The sequence below is a fragment of the Narcine bancroftii genome, chromosome 4 (assembly GCF_036971445.1).
Source record: "Narcine bancroftii isolate sNarBan1 chromosome 4, sNarBan1.hap1, whole genome shotgun sequence".
Lineage (NCBI taxonomy): Eukaryota > Metazoa > Chordata > Chondrichthyes > Torpediniformes > Narcinidae > Narcine > Narcine bancroftii.
The window spans coordinates 249,285,388-249,306,913 of NC_091472.1; the positions used below are offsets into that span (position 1 = coordinate 249,285,388).

General features: G+C 40.3%; 1 protein-coding gene across 4 annotated transcripts in view; it reads right to left on the minus strand.

The window, feature by feature from the left end:
- Positions 1 to 10,391: 10,391 nt before the first annotated feature.
- Positions 10,392 to 21,526, minus strand: part of LOC138761833 (glutaminase kidney isoform, mitochondrial-like) — an 82,277-nt gene continuing 71,142 nt past the window's right edge. For all 4 annotated transcript variants that reach the window (XM_069934643.1, XM_069934642.1, XM_069934646.1 and 1 more), the window contains 5 exons: positions 16,185 to 16,246; positions 14,436 to 14,512; positions 14,280 to 14,343; positions 12,542 to 12,689; positions 10,392 to 11,765 (listed from right to left, as the gene is read on the minus strand). In XM_069934643.1, the coding sequence (XP_069790744.1) occupies positions 11,757 to 11,765; positions 12,542 to 12,689; positions 14,280 to 14,343; positions 14,436 to 14,512; positions 16,185 to 16,246 (360 nt within the window). In that variant the 3' untranslated portion in view covers positions 10,392 to 11,756. The remainder of the gene's footprint in view (positions 11,766 to 12,541; positions 12,690 to 14,279; positions 14,344 to 14,435; positions 14,513 to 16,184; positions 16,247 to 21,526) is intronic.

Genomic DNA, 21,526 nt, shown 5'->3' on the forward strand with positions numbered 1-21,526 from the left:
TTGAAATAAGTCTAAGCAAATTACTTCTTCATCTGGAAGGACTGGTAGGTCCCTGGACAGTGGGACAAGGCAGGTGTTGCCATTTGGAGCATTAAATTTTGTGATTCTTCGCTGCCATTTTCTTCCCTCCTTTACTTTCACTTTATTTTAATTTTTATGTTTGTGCCTTGGTGTTTTCTGTGTGTTTTTTAAACTTTTCCAGAGAGGGCTGGAGTTCCCCGACCAGCCACTACTCCATCACGTGACTCCTCAAATTTTGTGATTCTATGTTGCTGTGAGAAAGGGAGTAGATGGAGGAAGTGGAAGGGCCAAAGAGTCACAGCAGGACCAGGTCTTTCAGAAGGTGAAGAGGATTGGGAGGATTTGTACTAAGCAAAAGTCCTGAAGAAACTCAGCAAGTTATGCATCATCTACAGGAAATAAAGGGTCTGGTGGTGATTGAGATGAGCATGGGCCGTTGAATATGGAGGCTGCTGGGATGGAAGGCAAGAACAGGATCTTTCCCAGTTCTGGCTGAGGAAAGCAAAGAAATAGGAGATATAGAAGCAGTATTATTGGCAGCCCTGTCAATCATAGTACGGCAAAGGGAAAAACAATGTAAAGCATGCAAAATCTCATCAGGAGAATGGGTCGACGGTGAACCAGGGAGAATGGAATGGCGTCCATACATGGAGCATGATAAGAGAAGCTGTGGGATTTACTGGACTGATGATAATCTGCTGACAACCTATCAGATGAGATAGTGATACAGACATCAAGAAAGGGGATCAACTAAACGTAGGGACGAAGTGGAACTTGGCAACAAAGGTGATGATGAACAATTTGGAAGACTGAGTGTTTCATATCTAAGTTTGCTGGGGACAAATCGTGCAGAAGAGGCCGAGTTTTCTGAGTGATATATAGATAAGGTTAAGTAAGTGGGCAAAAGTCTGGTAGATGTTGATAATGATGGAGGTATTTAGGATTATCAAAGGGCTTGACAGGGTGAAATCAGAGTACATGTTCCCAATGAGGGGAGAGACAAGGACTAGAGGGCATAGTTTAAGAATACAGGGAAGGCCATTTAAGACAGAAATGAGAATTTTTTTTTATATATAACCCAGAGAGTTGTGGATCTGTGGAATGTTTTTCCACAGAGGGTAGTAGGGGCGGATTCGCTGGATCAATTTAAGAGAGTTGGATAAGGCTCTTGTGAGCAGGGGAGTTGAGGGTTATGGGGAGAAGGCTGGGAATAGTTATTGAAAGAGAAAGATCAGATAAATGGCAGTGCTGGCTCGACGGGCCAATTGGCCTACTCCAGCACCTATTGTCTATAAATGTGAGGACATTCACTTTCAAAGAAAAAAAGTCAGAATATGATTTAAATGGTGAAAGCTTGCAGCAGGCTGTTGTGCATAGAGACTTGGGAGTCTGTGCATGAAACATAAAAGGTTGGTGTGCAGGTGCAACAGATTATCAAGAAGGCATTGCTAAAAGGGACTGAATTTAAGAGCAAAGAGGTTATGCTGCAAAAGTATAGTGTACTAGTGAGGCCACACTCAAGAGTATTGCATGCAGTTTTAGTTTCTTTACTCAAGATGTACAGGCTTTGGAGGTGGCGCAGAAAAGGTCCGCCAGATTGATTTCAGAGATATGGGGGTTAACGTACAAGGACCAAGTTACCTTGGTCAACACTCATTGGAATTTAGAAGAATGAGAGGGGATCTTACAGAAACAAAGTTAAGAAAGGAATAGATAGATAAGATGGAGACAGGAAAGTTATTTCCACTAGTAGGTAAGGTAACATCAAGATTCAGCGTGGTGGTGGTGGTGGGGAGGGTAGATTTAGGAAGGAGGAACTGCTCTTCCCCCAGAGAGTGGTGAATCTGAAATTCACTGCCCAAGGAAGGAGAAGAGGTTGCTTCATTAACAATATTCAAGATCGATAGATTTTTGCATCGTAGGGGAATTAAGTTACGGGTTTCAGGCAGGTAGGAGGAGTTCAGTGCACAGCCAGATCAGCCATAATTTTATTGGAATGGCGAGCCAGGCTCAATGGGCCAATGGCCTTTTCCTGTTCTTATGGTACATGCAGGAAGCAGTACCAATACAATTATCAATTAGCTACAGTGCTCTACTAAGCAATTCAAATTTGGTAAGATCAGTATATTTTAAAATTATTTTTTGATGTCAGAAAATAAAATTGAGAACAAAGATCTTGGCACCATTTCTCTGGGACATACTGCTGGAAGCAGTAACTCTCAATCTCATCTTTCTATATTGAAACTAGTTAACTTCCCATCGTATTAATTTTTCAACAATTGCATGCTGACCATAATCATTATTGCATTACTTAAACTAATCTCTTTAGGAATGCTAAACAAGTTAGTTTCCAGCATTAACTTTTCATACATTCTCCCCTTCCTTTCCAGAATTCAATGAGTATGCATCAAGGACTTCTTTTGAAATTCTATTGACCAATTACATTTTGGGTTTTCAGCAGTTACCTACTGGCTACAAGGAGTGACCATAGTCTCAAAATAAGGGACAGGCCATTTAAGACTAAGATGAAGAGAAATATCTTTCGGCAGAAGATGGTGAATATTTGGAGTGCACTAACCCAGAAGAATCAATCACTGAATACATCCAAAACTGAGATCTTTAACAAACAAGGGACATAAGGACTGTACAAGAAAAATGTTGAGATATAAGGTTAGCCATCATCTTGGTGAATGGCTAAGCTCTTTCAAAGAGCTAAATGACCTAATCCTATACCTCCATGTATTTTTTCTAGGTGGACTGAACATGACTGGGTAATTTAAATATTCTTTGGCTTGGCTTCGCGGACGAAGATTTATGGAGGGGGTAAAAAGTCCACGTCAGCTGCAGGCTCGTTTGTGGCTGACAAGTCCAATGCGGGACAGGAAGACACGATTGCAGCGGTTGCAAGGGAAAATTGGTTGGTTGGGGTTGGGTGTTGGGTGTTTCCTCCTTTGCCTTTTGTCAGTGAGGTGGGCTCTGCGGTCTTCTTCAAAGGAGGTTGCTGCCCGCCAAACTGTGAGGCGCCAAGATGCACGGTTTGAGGCGTTATCAGCCCACTGGCGGTGGTCAATGTGGCAGGCACCAAGAGATTTCTTTAGGCAGTCCTTGTACCTTTTCTTTGGTGCACCTCTGTCACGGTGGCCAGTGGAGAGCTCGCCATATAACACGATCTTGGGAAGGCGATGGTCCTCCATTCTGGAGACGTGACCCACCCAGCGCAGCTGGATCTTCAGCAGCGTGGACTCGATGCTGTCGACCTCTGCCATCTCGAGTACTTCGACGTTAGGGATGAAAGCGTTCCAATGGATGTTGAGGATGGAGCGGAGACAACACTGGTGGAAGTGTTCTAGGAGCCGTAGGTGGTGCCGGTAGAGGACCCATGATTCGGAGCCGAACAGGAGTGTGGGTATGACAACGGCTCTGTATACGCTTATCTTTGTGAGGTTTTTCAGTTGGTTGTTTTTCCAGACTCTTTTGTGTAGTCTTCCAAAGGCACTATTTGCCTTGGCGAGTCTGTTGTCTATCTCATTGTCGATCCTTGCATCTGATGAAATGGTGCAGCCGAGATAGGTAAACTGGTTGACCGTTTTGAGTTTTGTGTGCCCGATGGAGATGTGGGGGGGCTGGTAGTCATGGAGGGGAGCTGGCTGATGGAGGACCTCAGTTTTCTTCAGGCTGACTTCCAGGCCAAACATTTTGGCAGTTTCCGCAAAGCAGGACGTCAAGCGCTGAAGAGCTGGCTCTGAATGGGCAACTAAAGCGGTGCCAACCGCTCAGTCCAAGATTCCGCCCTGCTCCAGCTCCCTCAACAGCCCCTAAGGCTAGAGCTGGATGAGGTTCCCACCCTGGATGAGACATATAAGGCAATCGAACAACTGAAAAGTGGCAAAGCAGCAGGTATGGATGGAATCCCCCCAGAAGTCTGGAAGGCTGGCGGCAAAACTCTGCATGCCAAACTGCATGAGTTTTTCAGGCTTTGTTGGGACCAAGGTAAACTGCCTCAGGATCTTCGTGATGCCACCATCATCACCCTGTACAAAAACAAAGGCGAGAAATCAGTCTGCTCAAACTACAGGGGAATCACGTTGCTCTCCATTGCAGGCAAAATCTTCGCTAGGATTCTACTAAATAGAATAATGCCTAGTGTCACCGAGAATATTCTCCCAGAATCACAGTGCGGCTTTCGCGCAAACAGAGGAACCACTGACATGGTCTTTGCCCTCAGACAGCTCCAAGAAAAGTGCAGAGAACAAAACAAAGGACTCTACATCACCTTTGTTGACCTCACCAAAGCCTTCGACACCGTGAGCAGGAAAGGGCTTTGGCAAATACTAGAGCGCATCGGATGTCCCCCAAAGTTCCTCAACATGATTATCCAACTGCACGAAAACCAACAAGGTCGGGTCAGATACAGCAATGAGCTCTCTGAACCCTTCTCCATTAACAATGGCGTGAAGCAAGGCTGTGTTCTCGCACCAACCCTCTTTTCAATCTTCTTCAGCATGATGCTGAACCAAGCCATGAAAGACCCCAACAATGAAGACGCTGTTTACATCCGGTACCGCACGGATGGCAGTCTCTTCAATCTGAGGCGCCTGCAAGCTCACACCAAGACACAAGAGAAACTTGTCCGTGAACTACTCTTTGCAGATGATGCCGCTTTAGTTGCCCAATTTAAATATTAATTAACCATGATATCCATTCTGCTGCAAGGAATGATAGATACATAACCATATAATAATTACAGTACGAAAACAGCCCATCTTGGCCCCTCTAGCCCACACAGATTTAAGAGAACACCACTAGTTCCACCTACCCGCTCCCTGACCATAATCCTTCAATCCCCTCACATCCATGCACTCATCCAGCCTTCTCTTAAATGATCAAATTGACCTTGCTGCAACCACCTCTTCCAGAAGGTCATTCCACTCAGCCACCAATCTCTAAGTGAAGAAGTTTCCCCTCATGTTACTTTTAAACATTTGCCCACGAACCCTTATTAACCTCGTTCCAATCTCACCCCCCTCAAAGGGAAGAGCCTATTCACATCTACTCTATCTATTCCCCTCATAATTTTAAATACCTTTATCAAATCCCCCCTCAACCTTCTATGTTCCAATGAATAAAGACCCACTCTACTCAATCAATCTTTGTATTCTAGATACTGCAATCCAGGCAACATTTTAGTAAATCTTCTCTGCTCCCTCACTACCTTATTGATATTGATATCCTTTCTATAATTTGGGGACCAGAACTGCACACAGTATTCCAAATTTGATCTCAGCAATACCTTGAACAGTCTCAACATCACCTCCCAGCTCCTGTATTCTACTCTATAAAGGCCAGCATACCAGAAGCCTTCTTTACCACCCTATCTACATGGGAATCCACTTTCAAAGCACAATGAACCGTTATTCCAAGACCTCTTTGTTCCTCTACATTCCTCAATTACCTCCCCTTCACTGCAGATGTCCTGTTTTGATTATTCTTCCCAAAATGAAACACCTCACACTTATGGATATTAAATTCCATCTGCCATCTTTCAGCCCACTCTTCTAAGCAGTCCAAATCCTTCTGCAGATCCTGAAAATCATTTTCACTATCCACAACTCCCTCTATTTTGTCCGCATATTTACTAATCCAATTTACCACGCCATCATCCAAACCATTAATGTAAATAACAAACAACAAGGGACCCAACACCAATCACTGAGGCATACTGCTCGTCACCGGCCTCCATCCTGACAGACATTTATCCAACAGGGTTCTCTGGCGTCTATCTTCTTACCACCATTGAAGCTAACCATCTCAACATTAATACCAAGTGCCTGAACCTTCCTTACCAACCTTCCATGTTGAACCATATCAAAGGCCTTACTGAAATCCATATATACTACATCTACTACTCTACTCTCATCGACTTTCCTAGTCACCTCCTCAAAAAAATTAAACACGATTTGTCAAACATGACCTTTCCCTCACAAACCTATGTTGGGTGTCACTGATCAGTCCCTGCCCCTTTACATACTTATACATATTATCTCTAATAATACTTTCCATTAGTTTACCAACCACCGATGTAAAACTTATTGGCAGATATTTGCTGGGCCTAGACCTGGAGCCCTTTTTAAACAGGAACCACGTTTGCGACACGCCAATCCCACAGTACATGCACCCCCTCCCTCCAGTGACTGTTAAAAAAAAAATCACTGTCAGAGCCTCCGCGATTTCCTCCCTGACTTCCCTCAAGACTTATCCACCTTTCTATGCCTCAAAAGTTCCAACACCCCGGCTTTCCTAATCCCTATGTTTTCCTTAACTATCCCTTTTTTCCTCACTTATCCTACACAATTCCAAATCATTTTCCCTAGTGAATACCGAATAAAATAACTCATTTAATATCTCCCCCATCTCATTGGGATCCACACACATTTGTCTGCTCTGATTTTCTAAGGGTCCAATTTTATCCTTCACTCTCCTTTGCTATTCACATATTTGTAAAAACCCTTTGGATTTACTTTCACCCTGTTCGATATAGCCACCTCATACCTTCTTTTCACTTTCCTAATTTATTTCTTAAGCTTCTTTTTACAATCCATGTATTTTCCAAACATCTCGTCTATACCTCGTTTCTTGTATTTAATGTAGACCTCCTATTTATCTTGAACCAACTTTCTAATCTCCCTTGAAAACCACGGCTCTCTCGAACTTTTAGCTCTGCCTTCTACCCAAACAGGAACAAAGATACTGCACCCTCAAAATCTCACCTTTAAGTGACCTCCAAATCTCCTTCCCAAAAAACAAATCAGCCCAAAACCCTCCTTGAAAATCCCTTCTCATTTCATCAAATCTGGCTTCCCCCCCCCCCCCCCCCACTTCAAAAACCTTAAATCGTCAGACCAGACCTATCCCTTTCCATAATTATATTGAAACTAATGGTACCATGACCACTGGATCCGAAGTGCTCCCCAACACACACCTCAGTCACCTGCCCTATCTCCAACAGTAGATCCAACACTGCCCCTTCTCTAGTAGGTACCTCAACATATTGCTGCAAAAAAAAACTATCCTGCACACAATTTACAAATTCTAATCCATCCAGCCCCTTCACAGAATGTGTTTCCCAATCTCTATTAGGAAAATTAAAATCCCTTACTAACACAACCCTGTGCATATTAGAAATCTCAGCTATTTCCTTTCACGTTTGCTCCTCTATTTCTCACTCCCTACCAGATGGTCTAATAATACACCCCTATAATTGTAACCTCACATTTTCCATTTTTTAATTCCACCCATACCACCTCCCTTGACAAGCCCTCCAATCTATCTCGCATCAGCCCCACTGTAATATTTTCCCTGACAAGCATTGCCACACCATCCCCTCTTTCTCCTCCGATTCTATCACAGCTAAAGCAGCAAAATTCCAGAATATTTAGCTGCCTGTCACAACCCTCCTGCAACCACATCTCACTAATCACCACCACATAATATTGCCGTGTCTATCCACACCTTCAGCTCATCTACCTTCCTTACAATTCTTCAAGCATTAAAGTAAATGCATTTCAGAGATTTCCCACATCTTACCTTCTGCTTTTCCCCATCTTTATAGACAATTATTATTTAACCATCATTGCCCTTCCATCACGGCATCGATCCCTTTTCTCCTCTATTATCTGCCTTTCCACCCTCAAACTTTATCTACGTTTTCTCTTTTTGCTAACATTCTCTTTGCTGTTCTCCTTTATATGGATCCCTACACCCAACCGTATTAGTTTAAAGCCTCCTTGGTAGCCCTAGCAAATGCCCCGACAGGATCCTGGTCCCTCTGGGATTCAGATGTAACCCATCCGTTTGGTACAGGTCCCACCTCCCCCAAAATAGGTCCTAGTGATCGAAAAACTCGAATCCTTGCCCCTTACTCCACCCCTTCAGCAATGCATTCATCCTCCACCTGATACTATTCTTACCCTCACTATCACGTGGCACAGGAAGTAATCCAGAGATTACCCCCTTTGTGGTCCTTTTTAGCTCTCCACCCAACTCCCTATATTCATTTTTCATGGACCACTTCACTCTTCCTCCTTATGTCATTGGTACCAACATGTACCACGACCTCTGGCTCATTTCCCTCCACCCTCAACCCTACCCCCTTAGAATATCATGGACACGAGAAGTTATATTCCAGACCCTGGCACCAGGGAAGCAAATCACCATCCCATGTTTTTTATTGTATCTACAGAATCCCCTATCTCTCCTCCTGACCATTGAATCCCCTATAACTATTATCATCCCTTTCTTTTCCCTACCCTCTTGGGCTACAGAGGCTGATCTTGTGCCAGAGGTACAACCACTGCTGTCTTCCCCAGCCTGACTGTCCCCCCAACAGTACTCAAGGAGGAGTACCTATTGTTGAGGGCCACAGGCTCAGGGGCCCTCTCTTGTCCCTGTCTCTTCCCTTTCCCTCTCCTAACTGTAACCCACTGATCCTCCTCCCGTGGCTCTGGTGAGACCAACTGACTATAACTCCCATCTATGATGGCCTCACTCTCCCTGACCAAGCTGCAGCTCCAGTTCCCCAACACAGTCCCCGAGACGCTGCAGCTCAGCACACCTAGTGCAGACGTGGACGTCTGAGGCTAGAAGACTCCAGGACCTACCACATCTGACACTGAGAACAGCAAACTGCTCTCACACTCATCCCTTCTCTCTCCCCCTCTCCTTACAAAGAGAAAAAGAGATATATATGAAGGTGTTGAACGAGGTGCAGCATACATTTGGTGGTGGCCTGGTCCAGGGCGGCGACCACATGGCAGAACCTGGTCGTGTCTGATGAAATCTGGCGGAGGTGAAACTGAGCCTCTGCGTGGCTGAACCAGGTCTCTGGCTCCTGCACCCAGAAGTCAGTACTGATCGAAGGGTCGCTCATGTTGGGTTCAAAGGTTTTGAACCTATCGGGGTCACCAATTGTAGCAGCAGCTACACTGCTAACTGAAGGATCACACAGCCAGATGAGTTAAGCTCAGTGAGCAGAACTGATTTATTGCAGGCTGCCTGACTGGCCTTATACTCCCAGCCCGGACCTGGCTGAGAACCACGCTGGGGGCACTGACGTCACCAGGGCATCAAGTGGGTCCCCAAGCACGGGCTTCTGAGCCCGATGCCGAGGTCGAAGGGAAAACCCCCGATGGCGCCATTTTGGCCGGCTGCCCCACCGCGTGTTACAAGCGGGGCCAGTTTGCCTGCCTAATGGCGTGCCGCCACACCAGTTCAGCATCATTTTGTAATTACACATGCCAAATTCAATAAAAGTAAAATTAACGTTTCTCCAACCTCCTATGTGACACAGAAAATCTGACATTATTTTTGTGTTCTACTTGAAGTTGTCTATCATAATTCCCATTTTTTTCTTCCCAGGAAGCAAATCTTTTGAAAAAAAAATTGTTGTCCAGTGAAAAGACATCAATTGATTTCACCTTGGGGAAAGCAGGAAGGGAGTGAAAATTCACCAGACCTTTTCAGGTGTTCTCGCTTGCTCTGGGTTCACCATTTTCTCCAAAAAACTGATCATTCATACAAGAGAGTGAAGCCATCTTATGGACGAAGTCACTGCTTTGTGGAAAAAAAACAGGATGTGATTCATGCACTTCTTGACACCGCCTTTTAAAAATATTTATAACGAACAAAACTATGGAGAAATTAGATCAACAACAACTGGCAAACCATTTTCTTGGTTTGTAAATCTGCACTATGTGAGGGATACTGGAATGTTAGGAGTCCAGAGATACTGGAAGCAAGTGCCAATTAAGAATAAAGTATTATGGGTTAACTTAAGGTGAAGGGATACTGGAATGTGAGGAGTCAAGCAAGTGCTCATTAGAGATGAAGTATTATGGGTTAAATCAGGGTGAAGGGATGCTGAAATAGAGGAAGGGTTATAAAAGTACAATAAAATAAGGATCTTCAAAACAGGATAGCAAGTAGATAGCTTTAGCAAGTCTTGGGGATTGATTAATGGGTAAAGAACAAAGACATGATATTTCCTGGCTAACAAGTTTGCAGGAAGGCACATAAACTGATAAGAAGTTAGAATCCACGTGGGCAGAATTGCCTAATGCTAAACCAATCCAGGAGGCAGAAGAATGTTGGGGGGAAGGTATCTCTGTACTGAGATGAAATGTATAAAAGTTGGGTCATCCCCAGGATCTGTGTGTATTCCCAGGGTAAGGGGAAGCACCCAACTTTGCATTGTTGTAATAGTAATAAAAGTTCTTTGTTCTCAATTTTTGTCTCGAGCAAATTCTGTGAAGGTACTTCTGTTTCTCACAACTACAATTTTCACACAAAATAAGGAATCCAAAACTTTTCTTCATTTATTTATTCTGTATTTAACACACCCTGATTTTCCAAATTTTTTTCAGATAAATATCTTGCATTGCCAGCAATACTTCAAAATTAACATTACAGATTGAAAACTTGAAGCAACATTGAAAAAGATTGCATTAGCAAGTACATTCAACACCAAAATACCTAGAAACACGGAATTGTCACAATATTGAAAAACAATTAGAGCCACAAGCTGTACCTTGGTTTTAGACAGAGGTCAATACTACTGCACACTAAGCAAAACTAAACTGACCACGTTGCCTTGACAACTATACCAGTGGCACACAATCAATGAAAACACAGACCAGCAAGTCCTTCACTGAAATAAGAACGATGGATAGAAATAGGTTTCAAAACATATTCAAAGAACATAAATAGGCTGCAATGATGGAACCTTTCTAAAATCCCAAGCAAGCACATACATAAATAAGTGCACCAAGCAAATTTTGGCAGTTAGGATACTAGTTATACACCAAATGCAATTACTAAACATTGGTATCCTATAGGAATGCAAATGATTCATGCAAAATGCAAGTCTAGAAAGCTTTCTTAAACATTGTAATGAAAATAGAAATGTAAATTAGAAATATTTCAGATGCACTCTTTAATCAAATATTCCAAGACATGGCCCTGCAGCAACTCGTCTTGAAAATGTGCATTTAATTAAGATTAACCAGCAACAAAAAAAAAAATGGGAGGTACCTTCAAATAAATGATGTTCCTCTGACATTAGAATGATGTTTCAAGAAAAATTGGCTCAAATCCAAAAAAGCAGCAGACAGAATTGGTTGAAAGTGCTTTTATCCACTCTGCTCAACTTTTAAGCACCAAATAATGCAGACTTTGGAGAACATAAAATTACAATCCACATAACAAACATATCTAAACTATGCAGCCTTGTGTAATATCATGTTTAAAAATTGCAAGAACAATGAACATGGTCTGAGGCAGACAGCATTAACACTACAAACAGCACCTGTGACGGCAATAACAGGTCAGTCTTGTACATTTTAGCTAGTTTTGATTCTGACAGTTAGACTAAGCCCAACACAAAAAACTTTTACATTTGCTTCAGTATTCAAAATGCTACTGACAAATCATTCCCCAAGTTATCTACGGTCAAATGTTCTAAATATCTACAGATTACTAATTAAAATTGGGTATCCATCAAAGGAGTTAGCAATTTTCCAATAACGTTTATTCTAAACATCAGGCAAAGTGTTGAGTTTGTTTTGGGGGAAAAAAAAATGAACTTAATAAATGCTACAATATTTCTTTCACTAAATCATTTGCATTCCTTAGATCCATTTACTTACAAATGTTACAGTAATGAAACATGAAGCCTCTTCTGTTTAGTGGCCCTTGAGAATATAGGGGGGGAAAAAAAAAACACAAGTCAGTCATAAAATAGGAAGCTAAATAAAAAGGGGAAATGTCACGCAACAAATCCCAAGCAAACACATCCAAGACAACAGTGAAATTATGTTAACATAACCTTCATCTTTAGACTCATCTTTTGGCAGCCTAATCACAAAACAAGTCAATACTTACTGGTGTAGTTAAATGCTTGCTTTTGAAACAACTGGTTGTTCAAAGATTTGTGCAGGTAAAATCGCCTCTACAGTTAAAATACCCTGACAATTTCTACTGGAAATATACATTCACATTTACAGGAGGGTACTGTGTCTAACACATTAGTTATAAATCACATCAATAACAGTTTCTTTATAACATTTTTCTAAAACCAGGTATTTTTCTAGTGCTTGTATGCCAGGAGATGCCAGTGATTGAATAATTTGCTACTATTCACATTATTCAAGATTACATGGCAATTTTATATCGGCTATCAACCAATAACATTCCAAAACATTTTAAATTGTGTTGAGATTAACCCGATTTCTTTTTTTTTTTAAAACATCAAACAGTGCACTGCTTCAAGTCCCACAGTCATTGCTCAAACTGAGCACTGGGTTTTAATTTTCTTAATTTTTCTCATCTTATTGTTTCTCCAGACTCCATCAAAAACAATGCCTAAAATACCAAAGCAACTATTTGCCAAAAATACAACACTGTTTTACAAACAACAGTTTGGTTTTGGTAATTCAGGACAAAATTACTGTTGGACATCAAACTATACCATGCTGTCTATGTTCTCTTTGGAGTGTTTTTCTTTTCCATTGTTTGAGTCTTCTGAAGGTATATACTGGTTTTGGTAATCTTGGAGAATTGTTACAATATCATGGTGGCCAAAGTGAATTGCCTCATCCACTGGTGTGTTGCCCCACCTGAAATTATATTTAAATAATCACAATACAAATTAAACAATGCATTCCAGCTGAGCATCCTGAAATAAAATGTAAATGACATAATTATGAAGTTTACTTTTCAAGTGAATTTACATTCAACCACTTGCTTCAGAAAATGAAAATTTACTTTCCCTCTGCCGCATTTTAAATTTAGTGTTGAGCTGCACAAAAATTGTTCTAAGAATTGCTTGGGTTGCTCTCTCAAGGATTTCTATTAAGAATTTTTACATACACATTTAGAAAATTGTTTTTAAAGGAAACTAATTTTTAATCAACTGACATTTTTGAATTTGTGGAAGATTACCAGAATTAATCAAGACATTACTGCAAGTGTTTAATTGCACTCATTGAGAAGTCAGTATGACATAACATACTGGCCAATCTTTACAGAATTTCTTTGCATTCAAGTTTTTAAGTCCAACAGCCATCAGGGTCTTGAATCTCCCCTTAGTACCCTATCCATAAACTACTCCAGGACCACCAAAAAGATGTTTGCACTATTTAAATACAGCTTTTTCTCGCACTAACTTTAACTGAATATCTATCCACTATTTATTATCTCTTCCTGTACTGGGTAATTTAATGCATACTATTTAAGCTGGTGTATCCAACACATCTCTTTGGCTGCACCAAGTATTTTGGTGCATATGTACTGTTATAGGCATGTTATTTTTAATAATTTTAAAAAAATAAAGTTACTTTGTGGGTTGGACAGGGAAAGACCCACACATTTTGAAACCCAGAAACAAAGGCACCTGTATTCAGAGCCATAAAACCAGCATTATTGTTCTCAATTGAAAACCTGAAACAATTAATGTTTCCTCAAAGAGACATGTTGAAACAGAAGAGGCCATCTGTTCGTTGACTCATGTTTTTGGGAAAATGAAACTGAAAAACCCATCTTTGATCAAAGAAAGTCATGTGTTTAAAACACTTCAGAAAGCAGCATTTTAGTTAGTCAGACAATCATCCGAGGACAGAACTAAAGCAACTTTGGAGGAAGATGGTCACTTCGGCAGCTTCTTTTTGTCAAGCGGAGAGAGAGGGCAGTCTACTGTGGCCATTATAATGGTCAGCTTCTGGCTGACCCACATTTTGGTAAAGAAAGCAAAATTATTTTTTTCATCTGGATCATGACCATTTTGATGATTACTTTGTCTGGGTCTCTGAAAGCATTGTGGAGGTGGCAAGCTTTGTAACCCCTACACAAGAAAAGGGGAAGTTGTGACAAATATGAAGAAACATTTCTCTGAAAGTAACCCGACAAGAATTTATGTTTTGAGATGTCTGATGACTCAGTGTCTGAACTACTTCATAATCACGATAGAGCAACAGTTTTAAAAGTTCTAAGTTTCAACACAAAGATTTTTGAGAATGAACTTTGAATCAACTTTTCAAAATTGTACCTATGCTGTAAAAATTGCTTTGAAGATGCATTGTCTTGGCGAATTTCTACTGCTGCTGGTCTATGACATAACAGTACTTTGTATTTATGTATATGACATTATTCATCTTCTTGCAAACTATGTGAAGGATCCTGCTAATGAAGTTAAATAATTAGCATCTTACCTGTCTTTAGGGAATGGATTTACTTTACAAGCTTCTAACAAAAATCGAACCACCTCCACATGGCCTGTAATAGAAAGTAAATCTGTGATATCCTGAATCAATAATTGGGATCTTTACCATCGTACAGGTGCCATGCTATATGGAAATCAATCATACCTTCAGCAGCTGCCACGTGCAATGCTGTCCGTGAGTCATAGTCCCTCTGCTCCATATCCATAGCAGACAAAGCAAACCTTGGAGCAAAAGAAAGGTAACTGTTCTTTGCAAGTTATGAAGCCTTAATATCTTTTTATTCCTTTACATACAGAGAAAATAATCTACTTTAATTTTAAGATTTAATACTTAAAAAATATTTAACCATGTATTAAAATACAAGCTTCTAAAATAAACAAGGTGCGTCCTGGACAACAACTGCACCTTATCCTGTGCAATACACAGATATTCTGGAGAACCTCAGCAGGTTAAACAGCAGGGGTAACCAAATTCATTACCCTTTACTTCTTATAGATGTTGGGTGATCTGCTGAGTTTCTCCACCACATTTGTGGATTTTACCTGACCCTGGTATCTGCAGATTTTTTTTGGGTCTTCTCCGGTCTTTCTTTACTACCGAAGCCCTCTAGTCACAGCAACATTCTTCTGAGTCTTTTCTTGCTTAATCACATAACTGCATTGATGTGGCAACCAGAATGGCACACAATACTTCAGGTACGGGTACGGTCTCACGGATATCTTGTACCATTTGCAATATCTTAACTCTTGTACTCAATGCCCTGTCCAATGAAGGCAAACACCTTCAGCACCACCTCATCTACCTGTGTCACCGCTTTCAGCAAACTTGGTCCAATTGATTCTCTGTTTTAGAACACTCCTCTGGGCCTTGTCATTTCCTATGAAGGTCCTGTCCTGGTTCAACTTCCCAAAGTGCACTATTTTGCACTTCTCAGAGTTAAATTCCATCTGCTCTTCATTGGACCCATTTTCCCAGTTGATGTAGTTGCCCGAGACAACCTTCTTCACTGACATCAGCAATTTCGGTGTCCATTCATGCCACATGCATTCTCATTCAAATAAATAATACAGATGAACATGGAACATTACAGCACTTCATTCCATAATGTGTTGACCTACGTAAACCTACTCCACAGCAATCTAATCCTTCCCTACCAACCCAATTTTGCAGCTAACTTGTTGGATCCCACAAAATCATAGGATAAATTTGGTCAGGTCTTGGGAATTCATTTATCCTTGTGTGTATCAACACTTCCAATAATTCCACTTCCGTAATGTCATTATGTTTCAAGGTATTGCTATTCCCTTCCTTGAATTCCTTAGTTTCCACAACTTTCTCCACAATAAATACCAAAAAGGTATTCACTCAAGACCACACCCATCCCATGGCTCCAAACATGCTTGTGCAAATGCTTGTATTAGTTCCAGAACACTGCAGCTATTTAAAACGAGCATTTTTTATTATCATGACAAATTAAACCGCTCATGTTCATTTCAATTCCAATGAAATCCTTTAAAAGTCATTTGGCCAAAGTACTTAATGCAATTCTAGTGCTTCTATTTAGTGGCAAAAATCATTCAGTTTGCCAGAGAAGTTCATACAATAATGTTGCTTTTTAAGTAACATACCCTTTAATATGACAGGAGTAATAATAATAATAATAATGGAAATACAATTTATTTGAATTTCTGTATTTCTTAAACCCATCGCCCCTCCATTTCCTTGTACATGATTATCAATGGAAAAAATTCCGGGACTTTTGCTTTGATCCCACTGAGCAATGCCTCAGTTATTCAATAAAGATGCTTTCAAATTGAAGCCCATGTGTTATGTTTAATTGGCTAAACACACGAATCCATTTATGACCCAGCAAAGCCCCTTGAAAAATCTTACCTTCTGAGTGCAGACACATCGCCAGTATATGCGGCAAAGAGAAGATTGATTACAGACTTCACCTAAAAGGATGTGGCAAAAAAAAAAGAGCATTTTGAATTTATTTCAAAACATTTATGACTTATTGTGGTGTCAGATTTATATTTGCTTCAACGTGTATGAAATAATTAAGGACAATAAAGTCATTAAATACCAGCTTCTTCCATACATTTATAACCCTGGTGATCAACAGTAAAAACTTCTACAGATATACTGTGGAAAGTATACTAACGGGTTGCATAACAGCCTGGTTTGGAAACTAAAATGCATAAGAATGCAGAAGGCTGCAGAAAGTGGTAAACCTAGCCAAGTCCATCAGGGGCACAGACCAAGGCAGCCATTATTATATAGGATTCCCTCATCACACTTTTCATGCTCTCTCCTTCAGGCAGAAGGTCCAACACCTCTAAGTTCAAGAATAGTGTTTTCTCCCAACAGCTATACATTTTGCATAATTGCAATTGTGAATACTTATCCTTTTATGCTTAATTTTTTGCTTGTGTGGTAATTTAATTTACCCTTATTGTTTGTTAATCTATTTTACATACCTGTGGAGCAGCAGGTAAGAATTTCAGTGCATCCGTGCATTGTATTCATAATAAACTCGTGTTCATTCAACCACAACAGTCCATTCAATGCCTCAAGACCAATGTCACTCCAAATTAATTCCCATTCCTTTACAAATGTGCCTCAATTTGTTGCTCCGCCTTCTCCCTCCCAAATCTTCTATCAAACTCACATATTCAGGCTGTTAACAGAATTAAACTTCCTTCACAGATTGATGACGAATTTTGGTTTGTTATTTTTCACAAATCCCCAATGACCCATTAGAAATTACATCACTACATTTGTCTAAAATTTAAATTTTGCAACTGACCATGTATTTTTTTTTAAATCCACCCTTGCCTTCCTTAGACATCTATCCAACTCATCCCACAATATCACTTCATTTGCAAGAAGCATAGACAATAATTGTTGAATGTATTCTTAGAATTCTACTCCATGTCAATGGCCTTTTAGTATTTTTGAAATCTCTTCTACTTCAGTTGTCATCAGTATTTGCTTTCCCAGTGCTCATTTTGTACCTATTTCCATAATGTAATCAGGATCAAATTTGAATGCATGGTGGTAATTTGTTTTTCTAATGCTTCATGTACGGTGGTGTCCCAAGTCTCAGCTTGCTTTTACGTTATACGGATTTATTTCTCACTTACTGAGAGTGTAGACTTTCACCTATTTCGTCATATGAAGTGAAATACGAAAGGCTGCAGACAATGTGATTGTAGTTAAAAAAAACACAGAAATGCTGGAGGACCTCAGCAGGTCTTGCAGTATCCACAGAAGGTAAAGATATATAACTGACGTTTCAGACCTGAGCCCTTCTTCAAGGTTTTGGTCATAAAGTGCATTTGACAAAATTAAACTAAGCCACAAAGAAACAAAAATAGACAGCTTTAGCAAAACATAAAAAATAGTTTAGCCATGGCAGAACTCCTTCAAAAATGTACTTTGAACTTTGTGATAACAACAAATCAAAAACAAATCAATACAAAATAAAACCTGAAAAGCTTGGATGTTAGTGATAGTGGTGGATATCTGAAAATAACAACTTTGGGGCAAAATAACAATCAATTTTGGAAACCAGTATTACCTATAACTCTCATGTTAAAACTCGCGTACAGGCAACCCTCACTTTACGGCCATTTAGGTTAAAATTCATCCTCACAGACTTCCAAAACACCACCCAAAAATTTGAAAAGCAGAATAAAATTAGCTGTTGTGGAAATTAAGTGGAAGAAAATTGGTCAATAAATCAAGACATTTTTTTCCCCCAACTCATTTCTTGTTGCATACTCAAATGGCCCAATTTCACATCACAGGGGGCGGGGGAAAGAGGAAAAAAAAACTGCAAAACGGACTATTTTCTAGGAACACAACCTCCACATAACGCAAGGTAAGCTGTAGTAACAGTAGAAACAAATTCTTCCTTACTAATTTTAAAATAGTAGAATGAAAGGAACCAAGAAATTAAAATAGAGAAATATTACCCTGCTCTTATTATACAGGAATGACTTTGTGAATGGATGCACACCAATAAAATGAAGGGTAAGGAAACATGCTATCCTTCAAAGAAAAGATTTTTTCTACAAAGTAGTAAAATTAAATGCATTTTTTTCAGAAAAGTCTTAAAAAGTGTAAACCTCCTTTGAATTATGTTAATTGTTGCTTCGTGCTTAAAACAGCTGACATTATCAAAATACCCATCAGGGAGACTCGTCAGGCTGAAGAGTAACAATCGTAGAGGGAATAACAGTATCAACCAGCTTGATGGAAACAAAGGCCTTGTTATCTGTGTGATGATTGTAACCTGTGGGAAGTTTGTGCTCTCAACTACAAAGTTCCTTTCTGCTGATTCCACAACCTCTAAATAAACTATCAGTAAATATGCTCTTCATTGCTTTAAAAGTATTAACATCCATTAAGTACCCATTAATAAGTACATTAATAAGTACATTAAAAGGCAAATAGCGCCTTTGGAAGACTACACAAAAGAGTCTGGAAAAACAACCAACTGAAAAACCTCACAAAGATAAGCGTATACAGAGCCGTTGTCATACCCACACTCCTGTTCGGCTCCGAATCATGGGTCCTCTACCGGCACCACCTACGGCTCCTAGAACGCTTCCACCAGCGTTGTCTCCGCTCCATCCTCAACATCCATTGGAGCGCTTACACCCCTAACGTCGAAGTACTCGAGATGGCAGAGGTCGACAGCATCGAGTCCACGCTGCTGAAGATCCAGCTGCGCTGGATGGGTCACGTCTCCAGAATGGAGGACCATCGCCTTCCCAAGATCGTGTTATATGGCGAGCTCTCCACTGGCCACCGTGACAGAGGTGCACCAAAGAAAAGGTACAAGGACTGCCTAAAGAAATCTCTTGGTGCCTGCCACATTGACCACCGCCAGTGGGCTGATAACGCCTCAAACAGTGCATCTTGGCGCCTCACAGTTTGGCGGGCAGCAACCTCCTTTGAAGAAGACCGCAGAGCCCACCTCACTGACAAAAGGCAAAGGAGGAAAAACCCAACACCCAACCCCAACCAACCAATTTTCCCTTGCAACCGCTGCAATCGTGTCTGCCTGTCCTGCATCGGACTTGTCAGCCACAAACGAGCCTGCAGCTGACGTGGACTTTTTACCCCCTCCATAAATCTTCGTCCGCGAAGCCAAGCCAAAGAAAAAAGAAAAGTTTAATTACACTAAGAAAGACAAGCTACTTCCACTGAATATGTTAGATCTACAAACGGTGATCATGGACTCTGAAATAATTGTGAGCCATCATGGTAAAGAAAGACCTCACTACCAGAACACTAGACAGTTGGAAGCACCTTGACGCAAGTAGTCTGTGATTGGAATAGTCATATACATAGATAATTACTTAAAACAAAATTGAGTGGTGGCCTGGGGTTGACATTTTGAGTTTGCAGATTGCAAATCGCAAATCAGTGCCACAAGGACTAAGTGTACGTTTTTAAAAAAATACTTTTAAGGGAATTAGACAAATTAAAAGTCAATACACCAGCACTTTGCTGCTTCTCTCTGCACAAAAATTCAGTATCTCAAAACTTGCCATCAATATAACACACGGGGCAAAGTTTGAGCAAAGTTATCTGCTGCTTGGAGGTAGGATATGGGCACAAACAGTGCACAGCTTCAGCACTTTGCTGATCAGGTTTGCAATATAAGGGCTCAAAGAAGAATTTCCCATTCTCGGTGGAGGACGTGGAGGCTGTTGTCAATGACGAGATAGTTTTGGCTCTGTAGCTCCATTAATGTTAGTACAGCACCAGTTCCTCAAGAAATAAGAAAAAATTTACTAGAGCTCCATCAATGAGTGTGATGCCTACCGCACATTTTATCTGTTGAGAGCTTTTCCAATGAAATGTTCCTGGAAATAAAAGTATTGTCAAATTATTTTTTTTAATCCTACAGAATCACAAATGTAAACAAAACTCTGAACAAGAGAATCTAAAACCTTTTGCTCCAAGGTAGAACTACAATATACAAGTCCCAACATTTCTTGATCTGCTAGCAGAGTTCCAATTCCTTTTCAAACCCTTGCCTAGCCAACCTAGCATTTCTTCAATAATTCCCACAGACAACTATGCCAATCTCTCTCTCTAAGATTTGTTAGATATATCAGGAACAGTCTGACCAATAATTTACTAGCCTTAATCTGTATTCTTCATTTTACAGACACCATAATATTGCTATGAACCACACCTACACCTTCATCAGATGATTTTTCCCTAGCCCAGTTTTCCATTCCTCTGGTCCTTTGAGTTAAGTACAGATAACAACTGGAAATATAGCCTTCAATATGGGAGAAAAAGCATCTTTAGCAAGGGAGGTACTGACATGGCCAACAAGACCAATTTCAGAGCTGCCTTGGAAATGCATTGCTTGCAAAAGCACAAAAAATCCAACGACTCACTGGTCTTAGAAAAGCTCATTTTAAATCAGTTTATTTTATTGTCAGTTTGTGGAGCCAATGCCAATAAATTTAACTTGGTGGATTTCCTTTTGGGAATGACTTGAGCACAAGGATTTTGTTTATTTAATCCACAACAATCTGATAAAGAAATCATTCTTAAGAATAGTGGAAGTAACCAGGGCTCAACCACTGATGCATCTAAATTGCATTCCCTACAATAACACATCCAAACATTCAAGAGATGATTTGCTGGGGGACATTGTGAATGAACTGGAAAGGGTTACAATATGATATTTTAGATAATACAATTCGAGGATTTCAAATCAAAATGTGTGAACAGTGCAATATTGCTGCAGATTTAACTAAATTCATACTTTTATCATTTGTAATGAGTCCATAAAGGAAAATAAATTACATCTAGAGGATGATTACTATCGGTCTATCAGTTGCAATTTTAATAAATGCAGATTCATCTACATTTGGTCTAATAACCAATCATTCCAAAATCCAAGCAGAAAATAAGGTGTCAAAGCTACATTTTAGCATGAACAATAGCAAATTAATCACTCATGGGTGGTTACAAGTGGCAACATTCTAAGTGTTTTTTTTCCCTTAAGTGCTGCAAATGTTCTTCAGCCATCTGCTTCACCAGCAGATTATGTCAAGTGTGACAAACTAGGGGTGAAAACAAGTCATTCAATGAAAATGAGTTTGACCATGGATCATTCAGCAGACAACAAAGGCTTTGTTCTCCTTTGCTAAGCATTTCCACAGATGTTTCAGCCTATCAGGCCATGATGTCAAAGA